Below are 25,481 nucleotides of genomic sequence, written 5' to 3' on the forward strand. Positions count from 1 at the left end.
GTGTGTGTGTGTGTGTGTGTGTGTGTGTGTGTGTGTGTGTGTGTCGCCAGACACTCCGTTAGAAAAGGGTCCGGAGGCCTGTGTGGCCTGTGCTGCCTCTGAGGACTCCCAGAGATGTACTCGTAGGACACAATGAGCCACATTATTTGAAGTGGAGAGCCCTCAGCATTCAGCCCCTTGAACACCCATTTGCTAACAACCAGTTTGTTGTTCCACATGAACCAGACTGGTGGAGGGTTTCTGACTGTGGCAGCTTGGCACTGGTGCCCACTGGGGGGTCCCCATCCCGCTTTACTGTCCTAGCCCAAGAGGGCGAGGGGAGCTGCTGTAGGTTTGCCCCCAGAGCGTCTCTCTGAGATGCTTGTCCTGCTTGGCTGCTTGGCAGGAGAGAAAGCCTGGGTGAGTGATCAACAACCAGAGGTGGGCTAGGCTATTCACCCGCCTCTCTTAAGTCCAGGCTTCTCATAGGGTCTTTTGAAAGTAGGAATGCTGTGCTTTGTCCAAGAAATAGATTTTCTTGCAGGCAGAAAAATGAGGAAGCTCTCATTTGTCCTGACAGGTCGTAGCACAGACATCCTAAATGTTTAATAATTCATTGATTGATTCCCAAGGGGCCAGCTCTGGGGCTAGAGGACGAGCCAGAGGGGATGGGGCCGTGTGTTATATGAGCTCCCCAGGTAACAACAGGATGCCTGGCCATGTCAGGGCTCTGGCCCATACTGGCATCCTCTCAGCGCAGGTGAGGCAGTGCCTAAGTTTACCCAGTATTTTCCCTATTCTCCAACCAGAATGGGCTGATGTTCCGTTATGATCAGTGTCACCAGACTTGGCCTTTCCTTCTTTGGAAGGAATCTCCTGAGACTCAGGAGACCCACCTCAGTTAAGTAAGGAGGTCCCTCTACCCCCATCCTAAGCATCAGCCTCAAGGTCCTTTAAATGCATGTCCCTGATACTGCCATGGGGGCCCTGGAGGACCTTGTGACAATACAGATACATTCAGGCCTAGCTCTGATCGTGGCCCACCCAGAATTATGAGGCCGTGATTTGGTCACCTGTTGTGTGGCTCTGATGTCCAGGCATCGCTTGGAGTCTCGCCCCAGGGAGAAGCAGAGTCATTGGGGTCATTGGGCCTGGGAGTTTTCCATACGTTCTCTGAAAGCATGCCTTTGGTTTCAAAGGCCTCCATGTTGTAGTCGGGCTTTGAGGAATGATTGCCCTGCCCCTGGAGGGTGCAGGGGCCAGGACAGGTGGCGTGGCTGAGAAAGGGGGGAAGCCGTGGTAGCTCTGATGGGAGAAGTCTTCTCCCTTTCCCCAGGTCCCCTCTCTACCTGTCATCATCACCAGCAGCAGACAATTTGGGTGTTTCCTATATACCCAGGACTGTGCCAGGGATGTTGAGGTCTAAACCATTGTTTAGTTCAGTCCCACACCTACCAGTATTTATTGAGCATCTGCCCTCTGAGATACTGTCTAGTTGGAGACATGGGACACACATGGAAAATTAGTAGTACAAGATAGTATGTGCCATGTGTCAACCAAGTGTCCTGGCATCTCAGGAGCTTGCTTCCAAGGCTGTGCCGTCAGAGGCAGCTGAGCTCTATCTTGAGCTGGACCTTCAGGGGAAGTAGAAATCAAACAAGTGGAAAGGCTTGGGAGTGGGGGTGAGGGGCATTATTGGGAGGGAAGGGGAACTCAGGCCAGGTGATGGAAATCTGGAGACAGAAGGCATATGACCTCTTGAGGCGTAGATATAGCGGCATCTGCTTTGCCTGCAAGTTCGAGAGGACATGTCCTTGATGTGGGGGCACCCACACTGTTTACTTTCTCTCCAGAGATGTGTCCTGAGACTCAGGAGACCCACCTCAGTTAAGCAGGTAGATCCCTCTACCCCCATCCTAAGCATCAGCCTTGAGGTCCTTTAAATGCATGTCCCTGATAGTGCCATGGGTGCCCTGGAGGAGCTTGTGATAATACAGGTACATTCAGCCCACCCAGAATCATGAGGCCATGACTTGGGTCACCTGCTGTATGGATCCAAGAGTTCCCACAGCCATCGCTTGGAGTCTGGCCCCAGGGACAAGCGGAGTCATTGAGTTTTTAGGACGGAAGGTGCCTTAGAGGACTTTTTAGTCCAAATCTTCTTTGGGGGATGAAGAAATAGAGGCCCCGGGGGTGATGAGGTGACTTGCTCAGGGTTGCATAGTAATGCTACTGGTAGAGCCCGTGTTAGAACCTGTGATTCCTGACTCAGTGCAGTGAGAAGGCAGATGGAAATCTGTGGGATTGCTCCCTTCCCTGCCCTCCCCGACCTCCCTTTTCTGATCTGGGAGAGGCGCAGGGCACACATCCCAAGCAGGTCCACTCCATTCAGATGCCAGCCTTGGTCAGTCAAGTAGCAGCCCATGAGAGGAGATCAGCAGTAATGCTCATAATCATTGAGAATGATTGAGAATCATCAGTAATGCTCATAAACCCCATTGATACGGCCCTTGAACATTTGCCAAGTGCTTTATAATCCCATCTCTTATCTGATCCCCACCACAGTCCTGTGGACTAGGTACTCATCTTCCATTTTACTGAACTGGAAAGTGAGACCGGAGTTAACTGACTTGCCTAGGGTGGCACAGCTAGTAAGTCTCAGAAGCAGCATGGCAGGAATCAAAGCGAGGTATTCCTGACTCCAAATACAGCAATACGGATTGTATCCAAATCCAGAATCCGTTACACCACGCTGCTTCAGGTGAAAAGCTGAGGCTCCTCAGGGTTGGGGAGGAGATGGGACTCTTTAGTGCCACTGCCTGGAGCCTGCAGCCTGGAGTCAGGAAGACCTGAGTTCAAATCCAGCCTCAGACCCTTACTAGCTGTGTGACCCTGGGCAAGTCCCTCCCTCCCAGAATCCCAGGAACCCCCAAATGAAGGTGTTTGATGGTGGAGCTGGCAAGGTTTCATTTCATAGATTCTGAGTCCAAGCCCTCTGTTTTATTTTATTGGCTTAATGTGCCATAGCCTTTTCTTTCATTTCTCGGTATATATACTCTCTCTTATAAGAAAGGAAAACTAGCAAACTTAGTAACAAAATCACCCTGTTTGATAGCTTATCCGGTGTTCCGTAGCCATAGCCCCCCCGCCTCTCTTCCTAGAGCAGGGCAGTATGTACTATAATCTGAACCTGAAGCGTTCCTGTCGTAGGCATGGAAATACCTTCCCTGCCCCCAAGGTAGGTTCAGTCTTCGAAGTCTAAGGCCTCAGAACAGACTATACAATTAGCAGCAGTCTTTAGCCAAGACCTGCACAGACATTACAATGAGCTCATGGGTGGGGGTGGAGAAGTACGGTGCAGCCAGCCCAAGAGAGGGGCTGGCAGGCCAAACAAAAGATCTGGGCACCCAATTAGAAATTAACTCCTTAGGACCTCAGAGTTTCTCACCTGGTGTCAGGTGGGAGGTGGCCTAAGGACGTCTGGTCCAGAGTTCATTCTTGGCCCTTTTGGGGAGGGGGAAGGCATCCCAGTGCCAGAAGCAGAAGAGCTGACCACAGTAAATGGGCCTGTTTAGGCCCTGAGCAGCCCAACTCCTCCAGAGGCAGGAAAAAGATGAGTGATGGCTGGGAAAGGGAGGCTTCTCTCAGGGTCCTCCATTCCCTGGGCCAGGAGGCCTTTGCTGAAGGGGAATTCCCTTTTGTCTCCAGGGTGGGCTGGATTTTGCTGTCCCCCTCAACCCCCATTCCCAGTCCTAGGGACTGACAGCCTCTGACTGGGCTAGAGGGGAAATTCTCCCTCTGACTCACTTTCCAGGCACTTCCTGTCCATGGGGAAGGTGTAGGGGGAGGGGTGGGAGCTAGCCACCCGAAATGGAAATGAAGCCTGGGGTGGGTGGGTGTGATGGAGGAGGGGGGGAGCAGTGAGCTCCTATGTTCTAGGGTCACAGCCGTAGGCGGTCCCTTCCCCTCCAACACCCCACCCCCCAACAGCAGCCAGCTTTGGACAGGATGGAATTCCAGAGGGGAGGCAGGCTTAAGACCATATTTGGGAAGTCTGCTCCTGGGGCATCTCGGCTCTGCTCCCCAGCCTGGCTGGGTCTCATTCATAGCCTTTTACTTCTGTGTCAGGGCAGAGGAAGGAAGTGAACTGGTGGGTGGGGTAGAGGGAAGACCAGCCTATTGAAGAGATGAAAGGGTTAAGTCTGCTCCTGTCTTCTCTTCTTCTCCTCCCCCCCCCCATTAGATGATTATCTGGCTGGGCTCCTGGCTCTGCTGAATTTTGTTAGCTGGGGCTTCCTCTGAGCCAAACCCCTAGCTAGACATTGCTCAGATTTAGAAATAGAAGGAACCTTAGAACCCAGACTCCTTAATTTTATATGGGAGGAAACTGAGACCCACCGAAGTGAAATGCCTTGGCCAAGGTCACACGGTAGCTAAAAAGCAGAGTAAGCTTCCAAGCCCAGGCCTGACACTCCCCACTCTGCCAGCTGCTTCTCCAGTTGTGCTCAGGCATCCAGTCAGCTGGAGTTGTCGGAAGGTGTAGACCCTCGCTGGCCCATTCCCCCCCCCCCCCCCCCCCCTGCCCCATCCTTCTCTCTGGTTTCTCTCCAGCTCGCCCCAGCTCACTCACCCTGATTCCCCACGGAAGGACCATCCTGTTTTTCTGTTTACATTCCCAGTAATTCTCTGTTTCCTCTTGGCTTCCAAGTACGCCAGGTCTGGCTCTCCCTGGGGCCCAGAACAGCTGGACTGGCCTTACAGCAATTTTCCTGGGAACCACCAGCGGGGAGCCAGCCTGGCTGCCCTGTCAGGGGAGCAGCAGCTGCCTCTGAGCCCCCAGCCCTTCCCCCACCTTCCACCCTTCCCTCCCCGCCCCGCAGTTATTTGGGGGAGAGTTTCTGGGGCCTCAGTTTCCTCATCTGCAAAGTGAAAAGGTTGGACAGTAACTTCTGAGGTTTCCTGCATCTCTAAGTGTGTGAGCACAGACTTCAGATCAAGAGCTTTAAGGCAAAGAGAACTTGCAGAAGGCTTCCAGGCTGAGCAGAGGGAGACTTTTCTGCCTCTGATCATCTGGAAATAGTTAATTAGCTCTGCTTAAATACCTCCTGGGATGAAGGACTTGGTGCCCTCTTCAGTACCTTGCCTCACTAGGTCTTTACTCCATTTGCGTGATATTCTGAGTTTTCTAATCCGTGTATGTATTGTGGATTGTCAGGGAAGGGGCTGGTTTTCCTTGTTCCTCCCTTGCTCCTCAAAGAGCTTGATTTTGAAACAAGCAGGAATGGACAGGAAGGGAATAATCATGTGTGTAGCTCCTTCTGTGGGTCAGATCTCATTTGATCCTCCCAAAAACCCTGCAACATAGGTGCTGTCTTTATCCCCATTTTACATTTGAGGAAACTGAAGCAAAAGAGGTTAAGGGACTTGCCCAGGGTCACACAGCTAGTAAGTGTCTGAGGTTGGATTTGAACTCGGGTCTTTCTGACTGCAGGCCCAGCTGTCTATCCACTGTTTCCCCTACAGGGTTATATCCACAGCTTAGGCCCTGGACAACTTGTCTCTTAACCCTCCCCTCCCCCTACTCGCTGGTTGTCACCATCAGCTGGCTTGGGATTCCACTCAACAAGTAGGTGTTTGTTGGGCAGCTCCCATGTGCAATTACCATTGTAGGCATTGAGTAGACAAAGAGGCTGAGACAGTCCTGGAGTCTGGGCAGTTTGATGGGGGAGGGAGAGGAGAGTTTACTAAGGGGAGACAAGTGTTCAGACAAACCTGAGGGGGAGGAGGAGGAGGAGGTCCCCTTCACTGGTGGGGTGGCATCTGGGGTCGGTGGTAAAGGTGAGGAGAGACCTGCCAGGCCTCCTCCTGATGGGGCAGGGAGTGAAGGGGAAAGGGCAGCCTTGGGCCTCCTATCCCCGGCCCACCCCCTCCCAGAGCCTGGCTGCTTCTTCCTTCTCAGGGGCCTGGAGGCTTGGATAGAATTCGGGGAGTGTTGTGTTTATAGAACCATGTAGAGCTGGGGCAGGGCAAGAGGTCATTCCCATTGGACAGAGGAGGGGTCCAGTGGCCTTTTAGAAGTGAGGTAACCCAGCGCTGGAGCTCCTGATGCCCCCTGAGGGGGAGGGACAGCCAGACCGGGCCACCCTTCTGGCAGATTTGTGGATCCTGGATTTGGGGCCCAGCCTGGCTGCAGAAATGAGTCAGACCATCCCCACTGAGCCTGTGCAGGCTGTGACTGGCTCTTTCTGCAGCTCAGCTCGGAATCTCCTCTGTGAGTTTGGCACTCAATGGAAAAGATGTGTCAGGAAGCCCGGGACTGCTTAGTCACAGCCATGAGGCAGCAGAGTGTGGTGGAGAGAACACGAAACCCACCATCAGAAGATCGGGGTTCGAGTTCTGACGCTGTCACTTACTGGCTGAAGTGCTCTGGGGTACGTCACCTCCAATGCTCAGTTTCTTGCAATCTGTCAGACAAGGCTGATAAAATATGAGTTGCCTATCCACCTCCTAGGTCTTGTTGTAAGGAAAGTGCTTTGTAAAATGCCATGGAGGTATGAGCCCTTCCCGCTAGGTCCCAGTTACTGCCCATCCTGGATCTCCTGCAGTGGTCACATTTTTCAGATTCGCATGATTGATTTCCGTGGAGCTAGAACCAGGAACCGTATTTTACATAGTGATAACTTCACACGTGACTCTGGGGGATTCACTATTCCCATCAACCAGGGACCTCTCTGTATTCACAAGGCCACCCAGCCATTCAGTATCAGAGTGGAGATGACTGAAATCCAGGCAGCGGAAAGGAGGCCTTCCTTTATCAGGCCCTCAGGGCTTTGTGCCCCCCGGCTGAGTGGGAGGGAGCTTGGGCTACTGTGGAGCTGGAAGGGCCCTTGGGGTCCATCAAGTCCAGCCCCGCTCATCTCACCCATTAGGAGCAGGGTCACAGAGAGGCAGGATTTGAGCCCGCCTTACAGCTCCAGGTTCAGCCTCCGATGCCCCTCTGGGGGTGGGGGTCGGGTCGGGGTAGGGTGGCTGATAGCTGCCTTGCTCCTGTTCAGCTGTGGGGGGTGTCAGCCAGGCTCCATCTCCCTCCGCTCTGCTCTTCTCTCTGGTCTCCCATAGTCCCTTGTCTTTCCCTAATTCTCTCCACCTTCTTGCCCCCAGTGGCCTCTCCCTGGCTCCAGGCCCTAGCAAATCAAGTCTTTCAGGTAGGAAGCATCCTCAGGGCATCAAGAGTCAAATCTGGTTTAGTTTAGAAGGGAGGATGTGAAGGCTGCTCTCCCTGCTAACTGCCTCAGTGCCTTCCCTCCCTTGTCCTCGTGCTCTGTTAACTCACCTGCTGTGTTTCCTTGGGCTGCGGTTTTGACCTCTCCACTGGGATTGTGATCCCTGGCACACCCACACCTGCCCTGTTCCTTTCCCTTACCCCCATCCACCCCGTTTCAAATTTGTCTGATTCCTGCTCCGCCTACATCTTGGGAGCTGAGAACAGAGGTGGGAAAGGAGCTGGCCGGCCTGGCGGGAGCCAGACCTCGGGCCAGAGATCTCTCTGGGGCTCCTGTTATTCCTGTCCTGGGTTCAGACTGTCAGACAGCTCCAAGCTGGTGGGAGTTTCCTCCAGCCAAAGGAGGGTTGGTCAAACCCCTGGGGAAAATTGAAGGGAAGGGAGCATGTCCTGTGCCGAGTACTCTGGTGATCCTCCTGAGAGGGGCATGTGCCCCTCTCTCTCTCCCCCCGGTCCTGAGTCCTCACGGTGTCCGGCCCTCTCTCTCCCTGTCCTTGGCTGCTCAGAGATGGCGTGTCTTATGTTCCCCCAGCAGCTACCTGTGTCCCTCCTCTGGCCCCTGGACTGGGCACTCAGCTGCACAGTGAAAATGCTATTAGAGGATGATCCAGCTGGGGTAGGGGGTGGAGGAGCTGGGGAATATGATTGTTCTGTAAAAGCTTGCAGGGCGTGCAGAAGAAGGGTACAGACTGGGAGCTGAGAGGCAGACCCAGCCCTCGAGGGTCCCCTTGGAATGTGAAGGAGGGAGTTTTAGGGAAGTGGAAAGGAAATTTTACTCAACCCAGCAAAGAGATCAATTTAATGGAGCTCATTACACTTGGCAGGTGGTCCAGGCCAGTGGTATAGCTTCAGGAAGGGTTAGGGAAATTCAGGGATGATGGATCCTAACTGGGTAAAATATTATTCATAAAATGGTGTTGGGGGATGTTTGGAGACCATCCCTGGCCTCCTGGTGCTGGTGTTGGGTAAGGGAGTTGTGCCTAATTCAGGGCCTCCATCCAAGGCGGAGCCCAGGCTGGAGGGAGGATCAGTGGCAGTAAGGGAGAGCTCCTTTCTCCATCAGCCTTTAACCACCCGTCTCCTCTCTCTCCCCAGAACGTGCTGGCCAAAGCCCTCTATGACAATGTGGCCGAGTCCCCGGATGAGCTGTCCTTCCGCAAGGGAGACATCATGACAGTTTTAGAGCGCAACACTCAAGGGCTGGATGGCTGGTGGCTCTGCAGTCTGCATGGGCGCCAGGGCATCGTGCCAGGCAACCGGCTTAAGATCCTGGTGGGCATGTATGACAAGAAACAGAGTGGGCCAGGCCAGGGGCAGCCTCAGCCCCAGCCAGCCCTGCCCTGCCATCCCCAGGGCCTCTACAACGTGCTGTCCCCAGCCTCCCAGTATGCCCCCATGCACCCTGCCTACCAGACCCAAGGAGATAGTGTCTACCTGATTCCAGGCTCCAACAAGGCTCAGCAGGGTGTCTACCAGGTCCCTCCTTCAGGCGGCCAGTTCCAGTCGCCTCCGGCCAAGCAGCCCCTGATGTACCAGAAGCAGACGCCCCATCACCAGTTCCAGAGCCCAGCCCAGGAAATCTACCAAGTCCCCCCATCGCTAAATCCCACCCTGGACGTGTACCAGGTGCCCCCTGGGCCTGTGAGCCCTCCTCAGGATATCTACCAAGTGCCCCCGTCGGCTGGGATGGGACAAGACATCTACCAGGTGCCCCCCTCCATGGACGTGCGGAATTGGGAAGGGGCAAAGCCACCTACAAAGGTACAGCTGCTCTGCGGTGTTACCAGCCCTGTCATTTTATTGGCTGCCCTGAGCTCTGGGTGGACAACTCTTGGGGCAGGAATGGGGGTGGGTGGGGTTGAGACCTCCGATGTGTGGAAACTGTCCATGGTCACGTCCCCTGGAAGGGGGAAGGAAAGGAAAGGAAGAGGCATTCATTAAATGTCTCCCGTGTGCCAGGCACTGCACTAAGTGCTTTCTGTGTGACCCTGCCATCATTCAATCTTTGAAACACCTGTGGGAGGTGGTGCGATTATTATCCCCATTTTACAGTTGAAGAAAACGAGGCAGACAGAGGTCAAGTAACTTGCCCAGGGTCACACATCTAGGAACTGTCTGAGGCCAGATTTGAACTCGGGGTCTTGCTGATTCCAGGCCCATTGCTCCATCCACTGGGCTACCATCTGCCTCAGGCACCCTAGATCTGATCAGATCTTAGAAACTAAGTGGGGCAGGCCCAGTTAGTGCTTAGATGAGAGATGTTCTGAGAATCCTAGATGCTGTAACTTAGAGAGGCAGTGTAGTGTGGGAGATTGAGAGCCAGCCTCACTGACCCTAAAATGGGAAGCCCCACTTCTAACGCACACGGGGTGGACCTTATGAGGTCGATGCTCGGTGTTCCTGCCGTGGGGGAGAGAATCTCTGCCCCAGGTGGTACAATGAAATCCCAGGTCTGGGTCAGAAGAAAATGTGGAAACTGAGTCCTGAGAGGCGTATGTAGGTCTGTGTATGTGTGTGTGAGAGAGAGAGAGAGAGACTATGTTTGAGAATGTTTGTGAGAGATTGTGTCTGTGTGTGTGACAGACACACGATGTGAGTTGTGTGCATGCGTGGCAGAGTGTGGGTCCTGGCCCCCAGTGCCCATGCCCTGGAGGAGCCTGCACCTACTGGACCACTCCCTGAGCCTGGGCTGCCTCCTTATCTGCCAGCCAGGCTGAGCTCACCCTTCCCCTGGCTCAGCACTAGGATTTCACTGAGATGGGCAGGGGCCCAGCTTGTCTGATACAGCCTTGGACCGAGAAACAGGTTCTGGGTATCTACCCCTGTGACACGTGTGTCCGCACACGAGCTCCCGATGGTGCCTCACGTCATTTCAGATAGACTCGCGCCTGGTGTTACCCAGGTTCCCAGCCTACAAATAAATGGAGTCCAGTCAAAGCACTGTTTAGGCCCCTGCTGTATACATAGCTCTGGGGTAGATGACTCTGTAGGAAAGACAGCTGGGCCCCTGCCTATAAGGAACTTAGAATCCGTTTAGGGAGGCATGATGGACTGATACTAGATACCTAGTATATGGTCATTTAGGTCTGTCCTGGCAGCAGTGTGTGCCCCAGGGCAGCCCCCCGACAGGGGCAAGGGGTGTGCGTGTGTATGCGCGCACGCGCGCGTTCCCATCTGGCATTGGCCTAGTCCAGAGGGGCACTAGCCACCACACCTCCTCTTTCTATGGTCCATAAGCTTAGGTAAAAAAAGGTAGCCACCTGTTCATGTGAGGAAATTGGACAAAAGGATTTTGTACGGTCCCTTCCAAACTTCAAATCTTATGATTCGTTGTGATTTGAGGCACCAGAGACTGTCTCCATTGCTTTAAATATCTTCCATACTGGTTGTAATCATTGCCATTGGGAATTGTCCCCTTGAATTTAATTGGGACGTTAATAGGCTTGAGTTAAAATTCAGATGTACACCTTTGGAGGGGCAGCATCTGAAGTCATTATCATACTTTAACAACTTCATACTGATTAGTCTGTGTTACATTTTGATTGGAAAGAGACAGGGAGCTATGGAAAAGACCAAAGACTGTCAGCATTTGGAGGCAGCAGGAAGGTGCCAGGGATCTAGGATGGAGATAGGACCACTGAGGCTGGAGATGTCAACAGGCAAATGAATAATTTCCGAACATAACATTTGGCCCATTTCACAATTTAGCTGAAGGCTGGTCCTGCGCAGTAATCAGTCATGAGCAAGCTTGCCAGGCAGTTCAGAGATGCCAAGGCTGTTTCTCCCCCAGAGGGTGGGGTGCTTTGAGAGAACAGGCCTCTCTGCCCCTCTCTTTGGCTAAGCCCAACGCTTGGTGGCTGCCAATGAGTTGGGGAGCCGAGCCAAAGGCACTGGGTCTAGGGAGGGCAGGAGGGCAGGAGGGCAGGGCCGAGACCGAGGAAGCAGTTTCTCTATGTCCTTCCTTAGGAGTAAAGGGCTCATCAGCTATAGGAGAAGAAGGGAGAGAAGGAAGGCAAGTCAGAGAGGGTAGAGTGGCATGAAGAAATGCCCCTGGAGCTGAAGTTGGGCTCTCATGAAAGGCCTGCTCTCAGCCCCAACTACTGCTTTCCTCCTAACCATCCCACTTGCTAAGTGAAGGGATCTGCCCAGAAGTGTTGCAGCGGCCCTTTCCATGGTCTCAAACTAGGTTAATGACTCCCTTTGGTTCCATAACTGGGATCCTGGAATCCTGGCCCAGCTGTGAAAGGACAGTGTGCCCAACTGGAAGGGGCTGGTCCTACACTCAGTAGCTCCAACCCTCATGGAAATGGGTTGAAGGACCTGGGAAGGAGAGGTCGGAGGGGACCTAGTTGGAAGACTTGTTTCCCTGCGCTCTAGAGGGCAGAACTAGAAGCAGTGGGTGAAGGTTACAGAGAGGTAGCCTGAGGCTTGAGTTAGGAGAGCCAGAGCTGTCTAAAAGCAGATTCGACTGCCTCCAGACATGGGGAGCCCGCATCTTTGGAGACTGGGAGGCCGTCTGTCAGGAGTAGTCTCGGGGAGGTCTCAGCACCCCCAGACTGGCGTGGTCACTGACCAGCTGGTGCCAGGGTGTGGAGGAAGGGCCCGAGGAGGGCTCAGGGAAGGAGTGCTCCATGGAGTGGCGTAATCGCTTGCCTTGACAAACTCAGTCAAGCTGGCCCTCGTATCTCTCGTCTCCATACTCCATTGTTCACGGCTAACCCCTGGCCGGCTCCTCTTCTCACCTTGTTCTTTGAATCCCGTTTCCTTTAAAGACTCAGATTCAGCAGCTCCTTTCCAGATCCCCTCCCCCATTGTCCCACAGAATATTGCCACGTAATTTACATATTTCCTCTGGCCACACGTGGGCCCCTTAGGACAGGAAGGGCTTCTCCTTGCTGGGCACACAGGAGCCGCTTACTCAGTGCCTATCGATTGCTAGAGTACGTGCCATGTGGGCTGGGCTTTGGGGAGTGAGTTGGGCATTTCCATGGTTGGCAATGGGGAGTACTTAGTTTGAGCAAAGAGGAGAAAGCCCAGGACCTCTTTGGGGAGCAGCCAGTGTGGCTGGGGGATGGGGAGTAGGAGAGGAGTGGGCAGGTGGAGTCCTCTTGTAAAGGGTTTCCAGGACCAGATGAGGGGCTCAGACATTCCGACAGGTAAACAGGGAGGCGTTGAAGGGTGACGAGGGGACATTTAAATGGATTAAAAATTCCCCAGGCCTCCTGAGGTGGGGCCTGAAGCCTCAGGAAGACCTGAATTCAAATGTGACCTCAGGCACTTCCTGGCTAGGTGACTCAGGGTAGGTCACTTGACCTCTTTGCCTCAGTTTCCTCACCTGTGAGATAGGGCCTATAATAGCACATACTTCAGAGGGTTGTTGTGAGGATCAAATATGAACATTATAAAGAACTCGGTACAGTGCCTGGCACACAGGAAGCACTAGATAAACATGAATTATCATTATTGTTGTTGTTACAACCCGTGTGACCAGAGGGGTAAGATGGGGGGATTAGGCGAGATGGCCTTTGAGATTTTTTCCAGCTTTAAACCCACGTTCGTATGAAATGATGGATGAGTTACAGGAAGTAAGAGCGGCAGAAGTTTGGGAGAAGCCTGCTGGGGCTGGTAGGTCGTCAGAGGCGATTGGACTGGTATTTGACCTTGAGGAAAGGGCTGGGATTCGACGAGGTCAGGAAGAGGGGGAAGGGCTTTCCAGATCTCGGTGTTCTCTGATGACAAACCCCGTGGACAGACTGGTTTTCTGCACACAACCATCAGCCTCACGGTTTATACTGTTTGTTCCCCCCTAGTCAGACCAAGGGGCTTCCCCTGAGCGCTGGCATGGATCTGCCCACAGATGCCACGCCCTCCCATCGATCCTGCGCTGGGGAGGGTCCAGGCTACCAAAGGCTTCCCTCCCTGCCTTCCCTGATTAAATTCAGCCGACATTAAGGGTTTGCCATGGGCAGTATAAAGATGAAAATGGACAGTCTTGCTTCTGAAAGTCATGTTACCACGTGAAAATGTGTACATGTTGGAATGTAGACTATATGGCGGGGCCAGGGGACGGGGATCAAGACTGAACAGAAGCCAGATTTCAAAGGGCCTTGAGTGTCAGAGTTGAGAGTTCAAGCTTTTCCTGGGAGGATGTGTGCTTTTTAAAGTGGATTGGAAGCCAGAGGAACTTATCTCTCTTCCCTGCCCCTGCAGTCTGACCTTGTTAGCCTGGTCCGCCCAATCCTGAGAGCCCTGCAGCCCTAGCTCTGGCCCTGCAGAGCGGGAGGCCACGCCCCATTCTGGTCAGTGCCACCTCTGAGTGTTTCTAAGAAAGGCCCTGGTCCAGCTCATCTGCTGGAGATGCTACCCAGCTCACCAGTGCACTGCCACGCCTTGTTGTTCTTTCCTAGAGCCTCTGCCACACCCGAAGGCTGACTTTTCTCCGCCCAGAATTGGGCTTTAAAATTGGCTATGTATTTTCTCTGCAAACCTTTTGGTCTTTTCTCAGTCCACATCCTTCCTGACCTGTTACGTCTCCTCTCTTCCCAAATCCTCTCCTCTCTGGGTTTTCATCCCTGAATCTCCTCCTTTCCTGATGAGTCGCTGGATCGTCACCACGCCCCACGACGTGCCCCAGACAGAACTCGTTATCTTTTCCCGGCTTGGGGCACCTCCATGTTTGCAGACGTTCTGATTTACTACCTCAGTCGCACTCGGTCCTTCCTAACTCCTCATCCCCAGAACCAGTCTTTGCCACTGTGTTTCTTAACCCCATCCCACGATGCTTCAAGGCCTGATCACCTCTTGCCTAGGCTATTGCGGTAGCTTCCTAATTTGTACTCCCTCCCTCAAGTCTCTCCCTACTCCAGTCGGTATTCCCCATGCCGGGGTGATGGATGCTCCCAAGTACAGGCCTGACATCTCCCTGCCCTGTCTAGTCAACTCCAGACACGCTCTATTTATTATCTCCAGGACAAAAAACTTCACTCTTCGCCCCTTACTGCCTCCATAACCCGACTGTGGCCTACCTTTCTAGGTTTTAGTGACCTATGCCTCTCACCTGTTTCCTGCAGTAGAATGTAAGCTCTTTTGGGGAGGCTGCTGTCTCCTTTTGTCTTGTCTCCAGGGCCCAACACGGTGGGGTGAACTCTGGGGCTTCGTGGGTGATTGTTGTGGGGAGGTCAGGAAACTGAGGGCCAAAGCGCTCAGGCCACACATTTAATAAATGTTACAACTAGGTCCCAAGGCCCGTGGTGTTCAGTTGTGTCTGATTCTTTGTGACCCCGTTGGGATTTTCTTGGCAGAGATACCAGAATGGTTTGCCATTTCCTTCTCCAGCTCATTTTATAGATGAGGAAACTGAGGCAAACAGGGTAAAGTGACTTGCCCAGGGTCACATCTTTTGCTTAGCATCACCTTATGTTTATGAATATACAGCCCCTCCCTCTCCATATCTAACCATCTCTTACAACAAAAGTTAGAAGGGGATGCAGTATTATATACAGTGTTGTCCGCATAACCCCCCACCTCTACAAAGAAGGGAGAGGGGAGTGCATTTCTCATTGTTCAAGCTGGGCATTTTCTCTTTTCTTTCTCCCCACCTCCTTCACTTCCCACTAACTCCCCCCCCCACCATCCCCTCCTGTAGAAACTCTCCTCTCACCACAACTGATGGGGCCCCAGTAGTCATCCCCTGGACAGAAGGAGCTGGCCTCCATTGGCCTTTGGAGTCGCAGTTGGTCACCGGAGTGATTAGAGAGCCCTGAGGCCTTTCAAAGTGGTTTTCCTTGTGGTGCTATCTGCCCGTGTGTCTGCACTCATCTTTTATTGTCCTAGACTTGGGGTCAGCCTTACGAATCCCGGGAGCTTCTGTCACTCCCATTCCACAGTGGAAGCCTGAGCTCCGTGGGCTCTGAGCCCCAGTGTTATGGAAGCCCCTGGTCCTGCTAACACAGGTACCTTGTGGGGGAAGACTGGACGAGGCCCAAGTGACTCATACCATAAGGCAGGAAACCCCCTGCTCTTTGGAATCCGGAGATTGAACTGCACATTCCTGGCCTAGGGCAGCAGATACACAGAAGTTATTTATTAATAGCCCCCAATACACTCGATTGTAAAATGGATCCAGTGGTATCTGCTGCATGGTGCTGTGAGGGGTGATTCTACCTACCAGCCCCAGGAAGCAAATGGATGGTGGTGACAAACTTGTGTCCAGGGGCCTGGCACCCTCCTATTTGGGGGAGGGGGGTGTCAGGGAGCAAGCCCAAGGGAGGCTGACGCAGGAACTCAAGTGTCCTGTAACCTCTGGAGGAGTTGGCTCCTGGTCTGGTCTCCCAGAGCTCCTTCCAGTGACAGGAAATCTGCAGTGGGGGAAACGTGAGGGGGCGTGGGCACAAATGGGCACTGAGCGGTTCTTCCTGCTGGGGCAGCAGGTGCTGGCCCAGGGTGGTGACAGGCAGGCACTGCGTTCTTTGCACATTGTGTACCTCAACCCTCTGTTCAAGGCACCACTCTGCTTTTTTTATCGAGCCTTTGTAGGTTAAGAGGGGCAGAGAGGATTCTCTTCTCTCTCTTGATGGTCTGTCTGTCCGTCTGTCTCTCACCCACATCTGGGTTGGGGGCTGGAAGGGATCTTGGGAATTTTCTTGGTTCGTGCCCAAGGCTGCCAGGGCAGTGGCTGCAAAGCTGTGATCCCTCTGCAGGTTGAGGGTTTGCCCCAGCAGCATGTCTACACCCTTATAGGATAGGCACAGTGCCTCTCCCAGAGGGTCAAGGACTTGGCAGATGCCAGAGAAAACTCTACGGTACTTGTACAAGGCAGGCTGTTGGTAGGACAGGAGTGTTTACTCTGTAAACACAAATCAGGCCTGTTTATTACAGTCCAAGTCACCTTTGTTACACAAGCTGGACACAGTGTCCTCTTGTTTCGGGTCTGGGCACCAAGAAGTAGTAGTTACCACCAGTGAGAAAGTCATTGTATCTTAAGATGAGCAAGAAGGAAGTCAGGTCAGCTGTAAGAAAGCTGTTCAAGTTTTTCTTTAACTCTAAATGGTCTGTCTTGGGTCGAAAAATAGGAAGGAGTTGGGTGTGGGGGCTGTGACAGCACGGTGTGGAACTGTGGGCTGCTGTATGAGATGCCGGGGAAGGAAGCATGCTCCTGGGAAGAGTCCTGTGCCCTCCCACCCCTTGTTGGCACCTGGGCCAAAGCCCGTTTGCCTCATGCTGGTTCTGTGCTCTTGTGCCTACAGCCCAGCTTATTAAAAGTTCAGGAGACCGCAAGTCCTTTGTCTGGCTTTGTCTCCTCGCAGGATTTGTGTGAGGGTTACATGAAGGAAAGGGCATGAAAGCAGCCCGTTAGGAGCAGACTCTTTTAGCGAGAGGCAGGGGTCATTGATGTTTGCTTTCCTGGCGGATGGTTTCCAGGGCCACCACACCTGGCATCTGTGACCCTCTGTTCCAGCTTGCCTCTTCCTTTTGGCCCCGAATGTAGGTCCCCACCCTGGCCTGGAGGTGGTCTGGAGTGCCATAGAGCTGCCCTGCTTCATCCACCAACAGCCGCTTCAGCTGGCACAGGCTTCTTTGTCCTTGGAAACACAGTATTCATCAGTTTTTAAGCGCCTGCTGTGTCTCTGCTGAGTCGGATACAAAGTTCTGATAAACTCTGGTCCCTTCTCTGGCAGGGTTCTAGTCCAGATCACTTAGCTGGGCACAGCCCAGTGTGTTCCTTCTGGAGTGGCCAAGTTGATGAGGGCCCCCCACAAAGGTAGATCTTTCCTTGGAGAAAATTGTTTGAGGAGGCATTGGGTCCTAGGAGCCATTAGGGTTAGCCCCGAGGTCTTGGCCTCATCCTTGGTCTCAAACTTCCTCCATTTCTTTAGGAACAGAAGAACCCAAACCACCCTTAGAAACAACCTTAGTGTGCCCTGAGAACTGTCCCCAGGCTCTTAGTTGGCAGGAATTGGGATTTATCAGCACACTGAGGTATTGTCACTGTGTCCTTTAAAGCCTTGTGTGGCCTTGGACACATCCTCTGCTTCTCTAGGCCTCAGTTTACATATCTGCAAAAGAACTTTATACGTTAAGGACCCTTCCTGGGCTAACACCTTCTAGGCTTTGGTCAACAACGAATGCTCATTGAGCAAGCACCTTGTGTGTGGGGGGCACTGGACCAGACACGGGAAGGCAGAGAGGCATGCGACACTGCCACTGCCTGCCTTCCAGAGGCTTGCAGGACAGAGATGTGCAAGGCTAGATATGGAGGCAGCGGCTGCTCCGGGGATCAAGGCAGGGCTGAGGAGGGCTGAAGGTAAGGCTTCTCTCCCCCCCCACCCCCTCCCGGCCTGGAAGTGCAGCTGGAACAGTCCGGCAGAGCGGGTGCCTGGCCATGAGCAGGAGGCAACATGACCCCTCCAGCTCTCTCCTCTCCGCCCCCTGGCTTCCTCAGTCTCAGCCAAAGATCTGCCTTCCCTAGGAAGCCTTTCCTGGTCTTCCTTCACCCTGGTTCCTTCCCTCTGACATGATCTCCCACTCAGCCTTTCTCTGTTCAGAGTCTCCTTGGTCGTCTACATGCCATTTCTCCCTTCTGACAGTGATCTCTTTGAGAATAGGGCCTGTTTTTTGCATTTCCTTGTGTCCCTCACCTCACTTAGCCCAGTGCCTGGCACAGAGTAGGCTCTTAATAAATACTTGCTAATTTTGCTTGACTTGACCCTGGCATGTTGAAGGGAAGCAGTTCCATGTAGCTTGACTATATGGCATGTAAATAGAAGGCCAGTAGGAGAAAAAGCTAGAAAGGTAGGTTGAGGTCAGATTGTGATGAGTGCAGAAATGCCAAGCTGAGGCTGAGAGAGGAGTTGAGTTGTTATCCTGTAGGCAGTTGGGGAGGGTCCTCTCTGATCCAGGATGTCAGCTGTGCCCTGCAGGGACAGCTGGAGCAGCTCTGGCCTGTTAGGGCAGCCAGGTGGGGGTGGGGCCTGCCTGCCTGCTTTCAGCTCAGAGATTTTTCTCTCCCTGCCTCTCCAACCAAGTTCACAGTTCATGATATTTAGACAGAGTTACTCTTAGCTTTGGGAGGTAGCGAAATTTCCTGGGGGTAGTTTAGAAGTGTCAGTTCAGGTCGTTTCAGTGGCTTGTTGGCACCTTCTATATGCCGGACACCGTGGACATGTAGACTAAGATACGGGGCCTCCCCCCATAGGAAACATGATTTATGATTTACTAAAGCCCTTTCTTCTCAAGTCCTGTGGGATGGGTAGTACAAATGTCATCCCCATTTTACAGAAAGTAGACTGAGGCAGAATTCGAACCCAGACCTCTCCTGGCACTTTTCATAGCAGCACTGCCTCTCAAATGGAAGGTCAGTTGAGACTGAGACTCACACTGTTTTAAGAAGTGCCCTGAGTGCTAATAGGAGAGAGTACCCTCTCCCAAGGTGGCCTGAGGTAGTCAAAGAAGTCTGGGTCCTGATTATGCAAAAGGGCTAGAATCTGGAGACGGTGGGGGAGAACTTTCTGATTGTCTGTCCTGGTGTCCCAGCTTGAACTCAGAGGGCCCAGGGACAGGCTGTGCACCGTGACGCTTCTGGACTTGGCACCCACCCCCTTTCCTCTGCTGGGTGGCAGCCGCCCGTTTCTTATGACCTTGAAACCAGTCCTTTCCTAGTTTATGTTTGAACCTCCCTCCAGATATTGGAGTGGTTGTTGAAGTTCTGATTGGGATCAGCAGTCAGGCCTCAGCCAAGGACCCAGCCCCAGGTCCGTTAGCTTAGTGTTACTCAGCATGTCCCCCAGACCCTGGGCCCTGCTGGCTGTTAGCCCTGCCGGATTCGCGTCTGCCTTCCCTTTAGGCATCCTCTCCTGACTGCTGTCTGGAGGCAGGGGTTGTGGGGTGTAGGAGGACCCCCGGCATGCTGCCCTGCATCTGAGCGTGAGGAGGACCCTGGGGAGAGCTCCTGGCTCTGCACAGTTGAGCCGGTGATGACGGAACAGAACGAAGGCTGTTCTGGGAGGGGGGCCTGGCTTTCAGCCTTTCTCCCTTTGTCAGTGGTCCCTGTGACTTCTGCTTTCTCTCTGCTGGGCCTTGCTTCAGAGGGTCTTGAGCTCTGGGACAGAGAGGGGACTGCCTGTGCCAGCTGTCCCTGGCTCCCTCGGGGGAGAGGAAAGTAGGGGCTTTCTTCTCTCTCCTCTCTCCACATCTGCCTTGTTGATGGCTGCCTCCGGCTCCTCAGCAGAATCTTGCCCTCCCTACCCCTTTCCTCTGAGGATGAGAGCATCAGGGTCAATTAAGAACATCACACGTGGAGTTCTCGCTTGCCCTGCAATTAGCTGAACAGTCTCTTTCTGTGGAGAAACACGGCTCTGACAATGTTGACTTCAGTTGGCCGTTCACTTATTCTTTCTCTTTAATGGAGAATATTTTCTAAGTAGCGACCTATGTTAGGAACCTCCCCCCCTTTTCTCCCCTTTACTTGCCTATCCTCAGACTTTTGGTTCGCCAAGATTCTCCATTAGGGTGGGCCTGACACATAGGAGGGGAGGGAAGGGAATGACTGGGGATGGGCCTGGAATTTAGGGGAGCGAAGAGAAAAGACAGGGACTTAGCTTAGGGCCCACCGGAGCAAGCCTTGGGTGATAGGTGAGGATGTGGGGTTTGGAGGCTCCCTTTCCTATCCCCAGCGGACCCACTCGAAGGGAATCACCTCCTGCCTCAGTCCTCCTCTTTTCCCAGCCCTCTCCCTGGAGGGAGACTGTGGGCAGCTGCTCCAGGGGGAGCCCCCAGCTGCAAAGGACCCCGGTGCCTGTACGGTGCTCTTGCATTCTTTGTCAGTCGAAGTGCTTGTTGATGTTTTTATAACAGGAAAAATAGATTTTCAGAAAGGAAAAGAAAGGCCCATGGCGGCCATCATCGTAAGGAGCACGTTTCCATTTTATGGAAATGTAGACTAAGGCTTCAGACTGTAAAGAGTGTCAAAGTCAGGACCTGAACCCAGGTCTCCCCTCTGAGCCCAGCGCTCTTTTCATTCCTTGAGAACCGAGTTTCTCGTCTGTCTGCTCCCTGAACGGGAGGAGCCTGGCCTGCCTGTCCAGCAGCCCCCGTGCTTCTCCAGCCTCCGTGGGAAGACCTCCTGGGAGCAGCCTCACTGGTTCTTAGGTGCCACCCATTCCTGCTTTGGAGAGCCCTGAGATGTGGCTCTGCACCTTTGGTGAACCCCTCTGGTTCTGCGGTCTTTATACGAGCGAATAAGTCTAACTGCCATCCACATACTAGCCCTTCACACGCGTGAAGGTAGCCGTGGCCCTTCATGTTAAACATGGACCTTAATATCTGGTCTTAACGGTCCATGCTTTCCAACATGTAGCATGCTCAACTAAACATAGTGTCCCGAGGCTACAACTATCTGTCTCCTGGCTGTGGTCACAGTCCTAGGACTGACTCCAGCCATACCTCAGTCTCCTCCACGGCATCCCTGTCAGGCCCTACTGGCCTTAGCCTTGGCATTCCAGGCTCCCTGAGCAGCGCTCGGGTGTACGTAGAGATCTACGCTGGGCATACCACTTCCTGTGGTGAGGGATGGTGTTCAAGGAAGAGTAGCGCCTCTGGTGTGAGGGCTTCTTATCCACCTTTGGTATCCGCCTGTCCCCCAACTCTCACCTCTGGCTCCAAGAAGCTGTAGCATGTGCAGCGGCCACCCCCCAGGAAACCGGCTCAGCAGATGGCTTAAACCAGGTTGAGGGTAACTGACAGGCCTCAAACCCATTAGGGGGTGTGTCTTCCCCAAGCATGTGAAGACTTTCCCTGGCAGAAAGGGCAAATGAGAACTTTGTTCCAATGGCCATGAAGGCAGCAGAAGCAGGGCCACTGTGGAGCACTTAGAGCTTGGTCAGGCATGGAAGATGCCAAGGTCATCCGCTGCATCCTGAGCCATCAGCGGTCGCCCTGACTTTCGTCCTGCCGCTGGACTTTGATGACCCTGGAAGAGAGAGTGAGGCTGACAACTTTGGGCAGCGCTGCCTCACTCGGCCCAATTCACGCTCAAATCGAGACATCACCCCTTGATGTCATTGGTCTTCTTCGAAAAGGAAGGACAGACACCATCTCCTCCTTCCATCCACCTGACCTGATATGCTTGGGCTGAGCATCTGGGCACACGAGTTTTACTGCCAGCTCCTTGCTCAGTCAGGTGGCGGTATTAAAGTCATTTCAACTTCGTGGTGCCATGGCTTTTCCATCTAAAATGGGGCTAACACCCACGTGAGAGGGCTGGTTCAAGGCTTAAGTGGAAGAGCAGATGTGAGAGCACTTATCAATAGCTAAAAATAATTCAGTTTCACAAATTTAACTTAGCAATGTGCAATGTACACGGTGCTAGGGTTATAAGGAAGAAAAGGAAGATGGCGGCTTCTTCCCTTTTGCTGTAGATTACAGGAGGAAATTGGTGTGAATGCTCTTAAGCCTGTTATACATCTTAGGGAACTGAGGAATAGACGAATTTGCTTATAGTCACGCAACTGGGTAGTGTCAAAGTTAGGTTTTGAACCTATGTCTCCTGACTTAAAGAGCAGGGCTGTCTTTGGACTTGGGAAAGCACATGGAGTGGGCACTGGGCGTGGACTCAGAAAGATCTCAGTACAAATCCATCCTCAGACACTTACTAACTGAGTGACCCTGGGCAAGATTCTTAACTGCCATTTGCCTCAGTTTCCTCAGTTGTAAAATGGAGTTATTGATCCTCACCTATGAGGGTTGTTGTGAGGATCAAATAAGATCATATCTGTAAAGCGCTTTGAGACATTAAAGCCCTGTATAGATGCTGTTGCTTCTTACTATTTTCATTCCAGTCGGAGGAGTTTTTGTCCAGAATGTTCTTTGAAACCTGTCTCTCCCAGGAAGTCTGCATCCATTCAGTAATTGGGTGGGGGTGGGAGTGGGGGTGAGCCTAGTATAGTGGAGCTTAGCACCTGCCCCGTTAGGGACGGTCTTGTCTGGTTTCTAAGCCAATAAGCCTTCACTTAAACAAAGCTTTCTACCCCAGAAAATCTAGAAAAGAAAGCGTCCTTGTTTTTGAAAGATCGTCAGTTTCTGTAACAGAAGCCTTGTGTCCCACATGGTCCATCACATCCTGGCCCTCAGGAGTAGTGATCTCCCTTGGGCTAGCCCCCCATCCACCCTCTGGGCTGTGGGAGCTCCCACCTTCCTGGCTTGGCTGAAGGGAGCCTGGGGGGATTCCTTGGGGAAGGCCCTCCCAACTGCTCCCTGCCTGAGTGGCTAGGAGGTAGCTCAGGGCTTGGAGACTGCCAGCAGCTGGTCGGGCTCAGAGGCTGGTCGGGCTCAGAGGCTGGCCGGCCGGCCGTCTGCCTCTCTGTCCTAGCCCTGTGCTCTCCCTCTCCCCACTGCCACGCATGCGGCTCCCTCCTCCCCTTCCCACCCAGGCAGGGAGAGCCAGCTTCAGCCGCAGCCGCAGCTGAGCTGACAGCCTGAGTCAGTGCACCCCCCGCTCCCTGGTGCAGGGGCCTCCGCAGGTTTTGGCTGGGGAGGAGGTGGGTCTAAAAATAGCTCTGGAGGAGAATCAAATCTCTGGAGTTGGAAGAGATTTGTCTGCGAGAGGCCATGGTGGCAGGAACCTAGACTGCTCTGCTTTCGTCTGAGAGGCTGGGGCGGGGGAGGCTGTGGGGAGGCTGCCGGGAGGCTGCTGGGGGGACCGTTGGGGGAAATGGAGCAAACGAAGATGTGCTCCAGCCAGACTGGGTGCCTGCTGCCACAGCTTCGAGGGGGTGGGCTCTCCTGCAGGGGCCTGTCCCCCGTATTGTCTGGTGAGGCCTGGCTTGGCCTCCCCCCTTCCCCATCCTGATGACTGGCTGTCCAGACGAGGTGCCTCCAGAGGCTGTGGGGTCCTCATCAGGGGTGCCAGTCACCATCGTTCTCCAGCAGCCTCCCCACTTCTCAGCGCCCTTTTAGGGGTGGTCTCTCCTTAGAACATAAGCTCCTTGAGGGCAGGACTGTCTTTTTGTCTGTATTTGTGTCCCTAATGCTTGGCACAAGCCTGCCACATAGGGGGTCCTTCTTCCCCCCTTCTTTCTTCCTGCCTGCCCAGCAACCTCTTTGAACAGAGGTCTGTTCCGCTATAAACTGGACCGGCCCACCCTACAGATGTTCCTTCTGTCTCCGAGAGTGTGTGATTCCATCGCTGTGTACCTCCAGAGGCCCCGCTTGCTCTCTGCTGTTTACCCTGCTCTGTGAGGGCTCACCTGGGGGCCCTCACCTGGCGGCCGGTCGAGAGCCCAGCCCTGACTTTCTATGTGGGCCTCTCTGAGGAATTAGGGGTTAGGAGGCCTGGCTGCCTTTCCCAGCCCTCTGGTTCCCTCAGGGGAGAGGTATGTGACCTTGGTGAGGTCTTCCTTGTGTGAAGCCGGCATGTGGAGCCCTTTCCCCTCATCTCTTGCCCCTTTTCCAGCCTCAAAGGGACCTTGGGAGTGAGAACAGCTGATACAGCCCTCTCGGCTCCCCTTTCTGACGGCTGGCTGGCTGGTTTGGGGGCCCCGAGCCCAGTGAGGGGAGGCACTTGGCAGGAAAGCAGGAGGAGGGGGCAGGGAGGATAAGTGCGTCATCGGGCGCTGCGCTGCCAAACACCAGATCTGCTTAATGGACAATGACGTGGGCCTGGCTGGGGAAGCTGCCAGTCACTGGAGTGAGTCTGTGCTAAGGGCAGGCAGGGGGACAGAGTCGCCCTATTTCCAGGGGCTGGCTCTGTGTTCCTGTGGGGGCTGGACCGGGGTTGGGTCAATGTGCCTGGGATAAGGCACGCATGCACGCTGACTGCGTCCATATTTACTCTTGTGCCCAAAGGCCCTTTTCTGACCTTGGCACCACCCCCAGACATGTGCAAATGAACATTTGTCTCTGCAGGGCTCTGGGGGCACTGTGGCTGGAGAGAGCATAGGAAGCAAGGAGGGGAGAGTGGTGTAGGGCTTGGGCAGGGGCTGAGGGCCATTGTCTTGCAGCATCTTCCAAAATCTCCAGATCTCAGCACTTTGGGATCACTCGGGTGCATAGATGAGCAGGGCCCCTCTGCTTACTGGGAATCTGTGCAGAGGAACCTGCGCGCAGGTCTGCCGGGGGCTGCCCTTTCCCCCAGCAGTTCAGTCCAGGCAGGTGGCTGGTCATACAGCCAAGCTGCCCTCTTTAATTAAGGAACAAAACCCCTTTCTGTCCCTGAGTGGGGCCCAGCCCCTCTGGCTGGGAGGCTGAGCTGGACCAGTACTTGGAACGTCACATTAGACGCCCCCTTCTTGGCTGCAGTGCAGCCAGCTGTGTGCCCTGTTGTATGTCCAGGGCCCTGTATTCCTTTGTTTACCCCTTTCCAGGAGTGCTGTGTCAGGCGCGTTTAAGAGACCTCTCCGCTCCCCTGGGAGGGCATCCAGAGGTTGGTGGCAGCCTCCCTCCTGTGCACGCGCTGATAAGTAAGAGGGATGCTGCTAGCTCCTGGGCCTGGTGGGCCCAGCTGGCTGACGCGGCGTGGGGCTCCAGGCTCCCTGTCTGCTGGCGAAAGGCTCTTCCTTCCATCTGGCCCCCTTTGGCGGGGCACCTGGAATCTTGATAGCCGTCCAGGTGTTCTGCCACCAGTGATGCTGGATGAATTCCCTGGGCTGCCTGGCACATGGAGGGAGGTGGGTAGACTGTGTGCCAGTTGTGATCTCTTCCCCGAAGCGAATGTGTCACTGTGCCGCTCTGTCCCCAGGCAGCTTATGGCAGCTTTGATCAGGCAAAATAGAATTTCACAGTTGGAAGAGAACTCACAGCTGAATCTCTGGCTGCCCCATTTGCCACATAAGGAAACTGAGGCCCAGAGGGAGGGAGGGACTTGCTTGAGCTGTGAGGGGGAGAACCAGGACTGGAAGAGGCTCCTGTGGTGCTCGGGGCCCTGCCCTCATGAGGCGCACAGTCTGGCAGCAGGTGGCTCTCCCATTCTCTCTCCACAACATGCAGCCATCCACAAGATCCACCTCCCTTAAGAGTTTCTTGACCTCTGGCCCACAAGGGTCCTCCCTTTGGCCCAGAGCTGCTGAGGGTTCCACCTTCATTCGGCCCTTGGCTTCTGCTGCTGTCGAGCAGGTGGGACCTGTTCCTGGGGGCTGGTCTCCATTCCCCAAATCTTACAAACTCCTTGAGGGCAGGCACTGTGTCTTTTGCTTTTTTCCTTTATTTATTTCAAGTTTTATTCGTGCCT

The 25,481-nt window shown here is 53.8% G+C and overlaps 1 protein-coding gene across 3 annotated transcripts in view; it reads left to right on the forward strand.

Moving 5' to 3' along the window:
- Positions 1-25,481, forward strand: part of BCAR1 (BCAR1, Cas family scaffold protein) — a 107,288-nt gene that overhangs the window by 73,482 nt on the left and 8,325 nt on the right. For 2 of the 3 annotated variants that reach the window (XM_027843252.1, XM_027843251.1), the window contains exon 2: positions 8,357-9,022. In XM_027843252.1, coding sequence (XP_027699053.1) covers positions 8,357-9,022 — 666 coding nt within the window. Of the gene's footprint in view, positions 1-6,251; positions 6,411-8,356; positions 9,023-25,481 lie in introns of those variants that run through there. The other variant, XM_027843250.1, reaches the window with a different exon arrangement.

Source organism: Vombatus ursinus, unplaced genomic scaffold, assembly GCF_900497805.2.
Source record: "Vombatus ursinus unplaced genomic scaffold, bare-nosed wombat genome assembly UNPS02014900.1, whole genome shotgun sequence".
Classification (NCBI taxonomy): Eukaryota; Metazoa; Chordata; class Mammalia; order Diprotodontia; family Vombatidae; genus Vombatus; species Vombatus ursinus.